This window comes from Mesocricetus auratus, unplaced genomic scaffold (genome assembly GCF_017639785.1).
Source record: "Mesocricetus auratus isolate SY011 unplaced genomic scaffold, BCM_Maur_2.0 Super-Scaffold_100010, whole genome shotgun sequence".
NCBI classification, from domain to species: domain Eukaryota; kingdom Metazoa; phylum Chordata; class Mammalia; order Rodentia; family Cricetidae; genus Mesocricetus; species Mesocricetus auratus.
The window spans coordinates 31,355,509-31,368,096 of record NW_024429194.1 but is presented as its reverse complement, the minus strand read 5'-3'; the positions used below and the strand labels follow the sequence as shown (position 1 = coordinate 31,368,096).

Genomic DNA, 12,588 nt, shown 5'->3' with positions numbered 1-12,588 from the left:
ATTGGTGCCACCAGAATTAAGAATTACTATTACACACCCTATGTAATGTGGCAAATGTCAGCAATTTTAATCTTTATGAAGTCTCTTAGTATTACAGTTACCATGGTACAAATCTGTGTAATTAGTAAGCAGGGGGTCCCTGGGCTCCAAAGTCGATTCTTAAAACAGAACATAGGATCTGAGAGTCAGATATTTTGATGCGTGGTCCTCAATGACAAGGTTAAGAAGTATCAGATTATCACACTGTAGTTCATAGACACTTAAAGTAACAATTAGTAAACCGGGCATGGTAGCTCATGTCTGTTATCCTGTATTCAGGAAGCAGAGATTTTGAGGCCAATCTGGGTTACATACATGGTGAGACACTTTCTCAAACAGCAAAAAATAAATGTTTTAATTAACTAATTAACCAAATATTTTAAATCTTTCAAATAAGTCCATTTAATTAGGAGTTAAAAGTTTGTGTTTAATCAAAAACAAGACTAATTTGGAAATAGTTATACAAATGGAAAATGCTGAAAAGATACAACCACCCCAAACAAAGCAGAATGGTATAAATTTGTAATCCCAGCTACTTGGGAGTGGAAGGTCAAAGGATCGGAGGTTGAAGGTCAGCCCGGATTATGAGGTGAACGTCAGGCAAGGTAGGCCAATTTAGTAAGATCTTGTCTCAAAGTAAAGAGAGGCTGGGTCTAGCTCCTTGGTAAAGCACTTGTCTAGGATGGGTCCCCAACACTGAATAAAATAAAGACAACAAGATTTTGGGCTTGTATACAGCAACTACTTTATTACTTTCAAATGCAAACTCTTTGCATTTAGTTTGCTATTTTACAACTTTACAAACTAGGTATAAAAGACCATAAATAAATGACATAAGTTATGTGTACCTAAAGTTCATGAAGGGAAGAAAAATACCTTGACAAATGAAAACAAAATAGAAAAATCTATGGCTAACTCAAAAGATTGCTCAAAATTTGGAACATGTATGAACCAAGAGATATTCGGTAAATTTCCTTTCAGGATGAATGAACTAAATCATAATATGCCTTATACATTCTAATTATAACCACAGTCCTTGCATATTCCAACAGACTTGGAGTAATACAAAATAAATACACTCTTCAGCATTTATCAATACGTGATGTTATTTGGACAATGCTAAAGGAGTGAAAATATTGCTTCTAGAACTTTCCTTTACTGGTCAAAATTTAAGTGTCTTCAGACAAATAACTGAGGCTATAGGAGTGTATGGATTAATACACGTACCCTTCACAGATGAATACAAGAGGTCTCAGAACACACGCAATCGTGTTGTGAACACACCTTTCTTCCGCCCTTTTAGACACACCAGAACAGTTCATTTGTAAGATTGCCAAAAATAACTGGGAGCCTGCAGACACACGGTGAAACGACTTGATTTGGTGCAGGGAACAGCTTGAAGCTGCTTAGTAGATCTGAATAGAATTTAGCCCTCCAGCTCACCAGGCCAGCACTTGCTCCTGGGCTGGACACAGACCCGGAAGTTGGCCTCCTCCCACCCGACCTCTGGGAAAGATGATCCACTCGGAGATTCAACCTCATTTTTTTTTTAACACATTACATATTTTTCAGGCATCAATGCATAGGCACATCCCTTTAAAAATATATTAAGGTCCCCCCAAAAGGGGTAAATTAACTTTGTCACTCTGGCATAGTTATGAGAATACAATGCCACACACCCTGTCAGAATGCAATAAATATTTATTGGTGATTTTCTCTACTTATTCAACAATATATGGTTCAGAATCTTTTTTCCCCCATTTTTCCCTGATTTGATGTTATAGCTTATGTAAATGGCCACAGTCTCTGCAACTATAGTTCCGAATAAGCAAGGCAGCCACTCAGGTTAGGTAAAATGGCAGTATGCTGGCTGGAGTTTGGTATACGTATCCTGTCAATACCGAATCTTCATACACCAGAACTCAGATTCTAGAAGACTGATGCACTTTCAAGGGCAAAGGGAGTTAGCTGCATATTGGTTACCAGAGAACTTTCCACATGTAATTGGGGAACCTGGAATTGCTAGAGGCCAATTCATCCCAACTACATCCACCTCAAGAGCCACTGGCATGTATGTATTTTTCTGTGACACTGGGACGGACACAAAGTATTACTCCAGACACATCCTCTCAAGGCTGACATACATCTTTGAGTTCATCTCCAAAAGTATATGAATTGCATATATTTGTTCGCATTCATCAAGTTCATTTATGCAGGGAAACAAAGGCGACTTGTACTCCATCTGGGGTCGCTACAGGATTCCATCCCCTTCTCTCTCAATCGTGGAACTGGCGAGTCCCAACAGAATCTGCGATTGCGGTGACAGGCTGTCACCTTGGGTGGGGTTATATCCAACAATCACTCCATCATGGAGGTCCAAAGCTGTAGAATTGCTTCTTATGGTGAGTATGACAACTACATTACACTCATAAACAGACCATGTAGCATTTCCAAGCTGTCTTCCCAAGGGGATGGACATGGTCTCCAGGCCCTGTGTATCATGTGACTCTTCATCTTTGAACTGGTGACAAACCAGAACTCTCCAGGTGTAGCACTCCACAACATTCACAGGCAGTTCGAAGCATGAGGTTACAGGCGCGCGCACACGCACGCATGCACGCACACACACACGCGCGCACACACACACACACACAGGCACACACACTCACACCTATGTACATACATCAAAAGCGATATTCAGGTCATATTTTAGTCTAGGAAAAAATATATTTATATCACTGCAATGGCACACCCTGGGTAAAATGTCACTTCAGCAATGCATATCCTAGGCAGCTTACGGAACTGGCTTTGTTCTGCATGGTGGCGCCTGACCTGGCGTCCGTAGTAAAACCTGTAACATTTGGTCACATGCTGCCACACAGATGCAGCAGTGATGTACAGGAATGGAATATGGAAATACATATAAATAAAACCACAAGGCAGAGCTGGTGCCTTGAGACAGCACATTCCACAGCGCAGCTGGAGAACAGACGCCAGAGCTTGATGTTGCTATTTTCCTGGGCGAAGGGGACCTGAAACATTTCTTCTGCTTTTCAGGTGCAAGTGTTTCGGCAAGTGTCTTTGCCTCAAAACTGGTGAATGAGAAGCCAAAGAAAGACTTTCAGAAGGAACCGAGGAGGGTGGGTTCTGTTTTTTTTCCAAGGACTTTGTAATCAACAGGAAGGGCTGCGAGGCTGAGATAGCAGAATCTATTCCCTGTAGAGAAAAGAGAGACAAAACGTCAGCCAGTATTACCAGCCAGCAGTCAACCAATCAGCTACAAGCCAAGCTTCTATCAAACAGAAGCAGACCACACAGAACTTTGGATTCACAGAAAGTGACAAGGCTCAGTGCATGTATATTAAGCATGGGCTAATAAGAACAATTCACTTGTCAATGTAGAGGCTGTTTATACTTATCCAAACTCTTATTATTGTTGCTACTATATGAAACAGGGTCTCACTATGCAATCATGGCTGGCCTTGAACTCATGGAGAACCACCTGAGTGCTGGTATGACACTTGCACCACCACATCGGCCTGGCAAAGATATTATGTTAAGAGACAGAGAGAAAGAGCTGGGCATAGAGGCACAAACTTTTGTTAATCTCAGCACTCAGGAGGCAGAAGCAGGTGGATCTCTGAGTCTGAGTCTAGCCTGGTCTGTAGAAAGCTTCAGGTCAGGGCAGGTTACTTGGTGAGACCTTGTCTCATAAACAACAAACAAACAAACAAAAAAACCCATCCAAAAATTAAAAGGAAAAAAAAATAAGGAAAAGAAACAGGAACTGACATGTTTTCTAATTCTTCCTTTCTGGGAAGCAATAAACACATCAAATGTAGTTTTTGAAACCTGACCATAACAGATTTCATCAGGTATACATGTACTCAGGTGAAGGACAAAGAGAATACGAACTTGACCTTAAAACTCCGCCACACCTACACATATGCACAGGCAAAGTTTTGGTGGGGAGTTTCTTTTGCTACTTCTGCCTCCTTCAGTCTAATCCCCTTCTTCACTTAATGTGGGACTATAAATAACTATTATAACAATGTCCGCAATACTTAGTGGACATGGTGGGGACTTGCAGGTGAGGATGATATCCAAGGTGAGAAGGCAGGGACTGTGAAATTTGACATTTAGTTAACATCAGAGTCAGAGCCCAGGCTGTTCCTTTATTATAAGGGAGTTCTAAAATTGAAGCCAAGGAAGTTACGTGGTCTGTGAAGGGTCTTAAGACAAAAATAGGACTCAATGTGCCCCAATACACACAAGAGTGCTGATCTTCAGTTACAGGGTATGCAAACATCTCCACAGGTGTCACCTTTGGTATTGAGCCATATTGTGTCCCAGCCTCCTATAAAGCAGAGTGAAGGGACTTCATCTGCCTGGTCCTCTGCACCTGAACTGCATTTTGACCAGTGGACCACATGCAGTGAACATTCGGTGAAACCATTTGTGATCATAGGTCCTAACACCTGGATGAGTTGGCAGAAAGCACCACTTCTCTGTGGAGCTCCCTGCAGGAGTACTTCTTACAGGCCCACACCACCACGTCGGGAAAGCTATTATTACCAAGGTATCATTATCTTTCTAATTTACAGGTGGAGGAACTGAGTTAGGGGTGAGTTTCCAGTGTCAACGTTTCGGTTGGCTGTAGACTCCATAGCTGTCAGGATGCCAGAGTCTGGCACAGCATCCTGAGAAACAGTACGACTTTCCTATTATTCTCATGGCTCACTGCTAAGGCTTCAAGAGGCAGTAAACATTTTTACTGCTCCTGGGGTATTATCACAGACACTTGGAACATCCTTTATTGGCTCTTCCATTGGCCTTGTCTTGAACACAAACTACATACAGCTCAGAAGGTGGCCTTCAAATGATGCAACCTTTCATATTATGAAATAATAGACAGAGATCCCTGCTAAGGAATAACAACAAGGCCTTCAACACTGCAAAATAATGTTCACTTGTTTGAGTACTTCAGTGAAGCTATGCTCTGAACATGTTCCATGTTTAGAAAAACATGTCACGCCTCAAGTTGGTGACTGTTTAAAAAAAAGGAATCCTTTTACTCATTCAGTACTGGCTGCAAGATAATATTCTGTTTCCACTTCATGTGTAAGTCCAGAATGCTTGATTTTTTACTGTAGGACTGTAGCGATCAAGAACAATGTACTTGGGGCAGTGAGATGACTCAGTGAATAAGAGTGCCTACTGCCAAGCCTGGTGACCTGTATTCGATCCTTGGAACCCACATGCAGAGAACCAACTTGTGCACGTTGCTCTCTAACCTCTAGACACATAACACATATGTGCATGCATGTGCACACAGAATAAAAATAACGAAAACACACACCCCAAATTTCCATAGTTTTTCTTAAACAGAACTGTATCTGTAAAACAAAGCAAGCAAAATAAAAAGTAGAACCCCACCCACATTTGTCAACTTTTAGCATGAAAATCAAGAACTCAGACTTCACTGAAAACAGCGATAAAACAAAAATTGTTGGAATGCTTTTAAAAAAGTCATATTCCTTGGAAACAGAAAAGCTTACTAATGTTGTACGGAAGGTTTTTTTTTTTTTTTTTTAACTAAACTGTCAGTATTTGACAGCATCAAATTCAGCATTCCTTACTCAATCTCGTCTATAAGAAACAGCTTTCAGGGGGGGGGGGAATGAAAGACAGAAAAAGAGGTTATTACACTCAGTCAGTCTTTCGGTTAAAAGTGATAAAACTGAAATCATTAAAACAAAAATCCTAGCACAAAGTTAGGTCCTTTGCATCTAGGAATGAACTATCACCTAAAATTGTAAAGAAAGCTCCAGAACATAAATAGAGAGGTGCTGGATGCTGCTGATGAAGTTAGAGATAAAAGGGGGATTTCTTTCTTTGTAGGTAAATTTCTGGTCATAAGGAAATCACAGTCATTCTCACCACCAACATTTCGCTGAATCCTCTTGAGCTAAGTTAGTCTGTGTGGGGGTTACTGGAGAAGTCAGAAAATGCTTCTTTATTTAAGCGACTCTCCCAAAAGGTGGGGCACATTAACTCAGTAGTTACAAAGGCTCCTAACATTATATCTGACTTCCAGACATAACAAACTTTCCTGACTTCAGTGAATAGCATCAAAGGGCTTGAGGACCCTTCTTGAGGGAAAGGCAGCCAGTGGGCAGTCTATGACCTGCCCACATGACCCTCACCTGTTTCCTGAAGAACAACAGGGGAGCCATCTTGGTTTTGATGTCTTCTACAACCAAAAGGACTGGAATCTCTCACAACTAGACCTCGACCATGCATGCTTTTCAGTGTTTCAATGCAATCAACAGAGAGAGAGAGAGAGAGAGAGAGAGAGAGAGAGAGAGAGAGAGAGAGAGAGAGAGAGAGAGAGAAATATTTTTACCAAAGAGCCATTGCTCATTCTTTTAACTTACCTTGTAAATTTGGGAGTTGCCTCTTTAAAGCAGGGGGAGTGTGAAAATTCCCCATTCAGGATTGTCACAGCCCACTATCCATAAGGTAGTCACGATAAGTTTGTAGTATTCCCAAATAAAACTTTATAGGGCACAGCCTCAGGCCCAAAGACCTCATTTGTCCAGTCAGGGGTAATAGGGCTTGGGAGTTTGCATTTTTTAAATCAATTTTTCTTTTCTTTCAAGCTCCCTATGTCGTAGAAGTCCACCAGGTATCCTGGGCCAGTCTGAAGAGGCAGCATGGATAAGTCACGTGGCTTTCACCAGGATTTTATTCTGTAGTATGAACCAAGCCCTGACAGCCACCTTTGAGTCCTTCACCAATGCTCTTGGGCCACAGTGGTCTTCGTTCCAGTGAGGAGTGATTACTACAGTTGATGCCACAGGCAAAATCCTTCGGTTGAAATTCCAAACACAGAGAGGATTAAGGTGACTTCGAAAACCCGGTGTCTGACAGGAAATACAGCATCGAAACTTGGAGGCGGAGTTTTATTTATATAAGTACACGTATTTTACACACCAGCGATGGACAGAGTACTTCTGAGATATTACTGGCTCCATGTTTAAATGCAACGATCAAGATCATTCACGTTAAGCCCCACGGTTTTAGCAATCTCATACACCAAGCAACGCTGCGGACATTTGTTTGTTTGTTTGTTTTCCTTTAATTTCAGAGGGCGAAGACGAAGTAAAAAAAGTGCAGTTCTTCAATTAAAGTGCATGGATGAGGTAAACTAATTTCAAGAGTTTTGAGTCTATTCAGTACTGGCTCAGACAGGAACCATCCTGCCATGGATCTGCTGCATCTGGGCTCTCATTGCCTGGGCACTACTTAAAATCTTACTCTGGTGTGTGATTGCAGTGATGCCAATTCTTGCCAGGTCACTGTAGATGGGGCAAAGAGAGAGGAAAGAAGTCATTGGGGGCATGCAGAGAATCTCCTTCTCAAGGCTTCATGCAGACACATTTGAATCAGCCACAATTAATACAGTACAAGGGAGGTGTACACATGTCCCGTTAAGCAATCCAATACAACAATGCGTGTACTACAGAAGTCATGTAAAATTATATTCTATCAAAATGAGAGGCATTCCGGCTTTTTTTTTTAATGAGTAGGGAATGATTATGAAACTCAAAGAGAAACAGGAAAATACTATGAAATCTAGATTTACCCTTTGGTGTTACATCGCTGAGTACTTACTCCTGGTTCATGTGAACCACAGCTTCTAGCGTGGTGTACCCGGCGGCTGTGAAGTTATCCTTATACCGGTCCATTTTGATGGCCTGCAGCCAGTCGCCCACTGATACTACAGCCGAGAACTCAGGGGAGCTGGGATCCAGCAAGGCTGTGTTTGGTCTGCAAGTGGAATGAGAATATATAAACAGAAGAAACAAATCAGATTGCACGTGACAGACCAGAGAAACAAAGGGTCAGATAAAGAGGTGTAAGTAGAGAAATGGTCATTCGAAATTAACATGCCCTTTTGTTAAAAAATGGCATTCATTTTAGGTGGACTGCTCTGGACATTGAATCTCATGGCAGGGCTCTGACCATCCTAACTTGGTAGAGGATGAGGGACCTCTTGTGATTCAAACCCGTGCTTTCTTGGGAGGAAGAATCCACTTTCCATTAGGACCAAATACCACAGACATTAGTTTAGGAACTATGGAACCCTCAGTGAAGCGTGAGGAAGGGAAATTGTGGGCTTGCAAGCTGCCAGGCTTGATGGAAGCAGAGAGAACACTGAGAGTTCAAATCCTGCATGCTCTCAGAGAGGTCCACATTCCCACCAACCTGGACATCAGAAGTCAATCCTCTCTTTAATCACCCATGCCTGACCTGCATGTGTGCCAAGACCAGCGGAATCAATGGCAATTTGATTGCTCTTTGAATTGGTTGTATGTGCTCCTTGGATTCCTCTCTCAGTAGTCATTCCAATAAATTCAAAACTCTTCTTATTAACTTGGTTATTAATTTATTCATCCTCAAGCCAGGTGTTTACTATCAGATTGATAGTCAAGACTGACTGGTCACAGGCATGCTGCCTTTCCTCACGATGGAGTTCCACAAGGAATCTCCCATCCATGAAAGTTTTTAGGAGACCTAGTCATCTTCAGAATACTTAATGATCACAGGCTAGATCTTCAAAGAGGCATCTCATAACCTGTCCTGTAACTTCCTACATAGAAACACAGCCTTCTGAAACTTCTCTTTTCCCTCAAAACCATAGAAAGTCTATGTTTGAGTTTAACATTTTAGCCTGAAGATGATTATGCACTAAATTTCTTATAAAAAAGAAGTTATTATAACGCCTAGATTTCTTTTACACAGAATTAATCTGATCTTTAAATTATTTTAATTTGCACTATTCCCCCTTTGCATAAACATTTTAACATCAACTCTTTTTACACCGATACATTTTGTGTTCAAATAACTCAACTGCCTGACCTTTCTTTTGTATGTTATTTCAGTTGTCTTATTTTCCTGAATAAATTCAGCATCTGTTTACAACAAAAAAGGTCAAATTCTCCTAACATTACCACTAAGAATTTTATGTTCATCATTAAGTGGTGGATGTAGAGCCATGGCATTTGTTATTAAACAAAGTTCAACCATTTGTATTTACTGGTAATTTCAGGCTAAGCTCGCAACAGGGCTCTAGCCACATGACATCAGAATAACCTCAGGGTGAAAATAGCTTCCCTTGGTGTCAGGAGGTCCCAGAGGTCATTGCCAAACTTGTTCTCAAGTCTTCATTCTCCTAGTAGAACACCACATTTGCCTAATTTGGAGCTAATAATATTCTATTATATCCTACTATCAGCAATAGTGATGAGGATTATTTAAGCGCTATTATTATCAAGAAAAAGTTGAGAACCTCGAAAAGTACATGCTGTAGCCCAATCTGCTCTAGGCTTTGGTGCAAAGCTGACACTATGTGTACCAGTGGCTGAAGAGCTTTGAATATCTATCTAAATGCTAAGACAAGTACCAAATACCAAAGAATTGGCCTTAAAAAGTATCTCTTCCCTCCAAACAACACAGCCGAAGGTGAACAAGGTAGAAGAGATTCTCCCCGGGGACTGAAGAAACTGATTAGACCTGGAAAGGAGGCTTGGGAGCCTCTGTGACCTAAGAGTATGAGAAAGAAGAAAAAACGCTCCCACATGGCAGAATATCTTTCTTCAGTTAGCAAAGTTACACATGGTCCCAGCTTAAGTAATACGTGAATTTTAGTTATTTCAAGAGCTTGATTACTCCTTCTGTCACGTGACCAGTGGGAGGGATTTGGAAGCACAGATACTAGAAGGTCCCTCTCCTGTCTGCTCCAGGGTCCCTTTTTCTTGAATTGTGATAGAAATATATATTCCTTCCCTTGCAGGATGTTAAGACTGTTTTGAAGAGATAAAGGTCTGCAAAAGCTGAAAGGCCTCAGACATACACTAACATAGATGGAAGGGACATTTTTTTTTGTTTGTTTGTTTTCTGAGACAGGGTTTCTCTGACTGTCCTGGAACTCCCGCTCTCTAGACCAGGCTGGCCTTGAAGTCCCAGAAATCCACTAGGATTAAAGGCACATGCCACTACCACCTGGCAGGATATTCTATATTTATCTCAGGGTCCCAATAAAAGAGACACCTTTAAGGAGCTCAGATTTGGAGCTGCCCGGATGCCTCACCTGATGCAGGCCTGCCTAACAGTCTAACCCACAGCCTTCCTACCCAGATCTACACCAGGAGTCTGGTGTCTACTAGGTGTCCTGAACCTGTAACAGTAAAGCTCTTTTCCTCAAGGAAACTTCCTGGTGAACCATGGCCCGGGACCTTTACATTTTTCATAGAGCAGTGCTTCTTCAGGCTCAGAGTAACTGAGGAAGGAGCCATCCAGGTTGCAGAGTTTGGCAGTGACCTGTGACTGGGCGAGGGCAGGAATTTGGATGCACTGCACTCGCCTGCCATATAGGACGTAATCCCTCATACATCACTATTAGTAAGCATGGCAAACCTGGAACTCTCTGGTCCTGTCCTCTTCAAGCTGTTGGGATTGCGGATGAGTTTGTCCAACATGTTAACAATCTGCCCGAATTTGGGTCTGTCACTTCTCTCTTTCTGCCAGCAGTCCAGCATTAACTGATGGAGGGCAATGGGGCAGTCCATTGGTGGGGGTAGCCGGTAGCCTTCCTCGATGGCTTTAATCACCTAGAAGACAACAGGACGATGTGGTAAGCTGCCAGCAGCTTAAGCATGGGCACAGCTCCAACCCGTTCACAGAAGCCAAAGCTAGGTATTGTTTAATGCAATGTGATGCCAATACGAAACTTGAACTAGAGATGCAATGATATTTCAAAGGGGTTAGAACCCAATCAGATCCCAGCGTGGAGTCAGAGCGTTGGTGACAGCTCCTTTGTCTGCACTCTGCTATTGGGCATTAACACACCTACACACTCCAGTAGAACCCAGCCAGTGCCACAGACATTCTTTAAGAAGTAATTCCAAGTTGAAATTCCCTAGACATCACTTCAGCCCTGTGTCCTATCATTCAGTATCTACTATGTCAGCGTCTGTACCCACTTCCAGATAACCTTGCTTTTTCCCTTTAGGCGATCTACAGCCTTAGACAGCAACCCAGTCTCTGTCTTGGCCACAGTCTGATGCTGACTAAGTCTATTCAAAATGTTAGTAAGTCAATTCTTTAAAAATACATTTTTTTCCTTTTGGTTTTTTGAGACAGTTTATCTGTATAAGGCTGACTGTCCTGGAGCTTGCCATGTAGACCAGGCTGGCTTTGAGCACTCTGAGATTTCAAGTGCTGGGAGTAAAGGTGTGAGCCACTACCACCCAGACAGTGCATTCTTAGGGGACTGTACACATAAAAGCAAGTTTTAACAGTAGGTGCCTATTGTGTTATTGCTCAGGGCCATCCAGAGTGGCTTGTCTACCTGCTTAATTAGATAAAGGAATCACTCAACTTCATGGTAATTTAGCCCTTTCAATGTGTCACAGACAGCACATAGTTCTCTTTTTTTAGGGACAGGATCTAACAGTCACCCAGCTCCCCACCCTCCATCACCAAGCTTGGCTCAGCCTTTCCGGCTCTTCCTTAAACCCTCTCTCAATTGGCATGTGAATCCCGGGTAGGTGATCCGGCAGACTCCTGCAAATTCAAAAAGGGGAACTACTTCACCCTGTTCTTACTCATAAGCCTTGTTCATGAGCAGTCTCAGCTACTGGAAGCACTTTTATTTGTTTGACTCTCTAAGCCTTTTATTTATTTATTTATTTTCCATTGCCCCTACCCAAATGATCGCTGCCAGAAAGACAAAATGCCGCAGCCATCTCATAACCACATTGGATTTATCTCACAAGGGGCTATTGACCGCTGAGAAATTGGCCTGCAGCAGAAAATAGTCAATTTGAGTGGCTCTAGATTCTGGGCGCAAATTTGACTGCTGTCCTGTTAACCAGAACACTGTTTCAAATCTAGCAGACATATCTTTCAATGGAGGACCACCTCCCAAGTGATTTCCAATATCTTGTTGTATCAGAATTATCTGCTTCTCCTTCTAAGGTAGATGACTCTGACTTGTGTACCTTCATTGTACTTAATCTTGACAAGCATATATCTTTCCAAGCACATGGTATTGGCTTTGGAGTTGATGAGAACATTCTCCATTGATGAGAATGCAAACATCACTGGGCTATTGTCTGGAGAATGCAAAGTGATGAATACTCTCTCAAAGGCTTCCAACCCTGACCTGTGGTGAGTTTTGTTTGTTTTCTGAGGCGGTATCTTGTTTGTACTCTAACAAATAAAACTTGCTTGATGATCAGAGGGTGGAGGTAGCCACTAGTTAACCATAGAGGTCTACCTGGAGGTCTGTACAGACAGACAGGAAGTGATATGGTTGGGCAAAGAGAGAAATATAAGGTGAGAGGAGACAGGAGCTCCGCCTTTTTTCAGTCTGAGCATTTCAGCTTCTCTGATCTTTCAGCGTTCACCCCGTAATATCTGACTCCGGGTTTTTATTACTAAGACCAATTAGAACCTAGGTTACATCTGGCATTACACTTC

At 42.1% G+C, this 12,588-nt stretch overlaps 1 protein-coding gene across 1 annotated transcript in view; it reads right to left on the bottom strand.

The window, feature by feature from the left end:
- Nucleotides 1–759: 759 nt before the first annotated feature.
- Epha4 (EPH receptor A4) overlaps nt 760–12,588 on the bottom strand; it is a 140,222-nt gene continuing 128,393 nt past the window's right edge. Inside the window, 4 exon segments of the mRNA XM_005070450.4 lie at nt 760–3,255; nt 6,477–7,400; nt 7,717–7,872; nt 10,522–10,715. Of these exon segments, the coding sequence (XP_005070507.1) occupies nt 7,286–7,400; nt 7,717–7,872; nt 10,522–10,715 (465 nt within the window). The 3' untranslated portion in view covers nt 760–3,255; nt 6,477–7,285.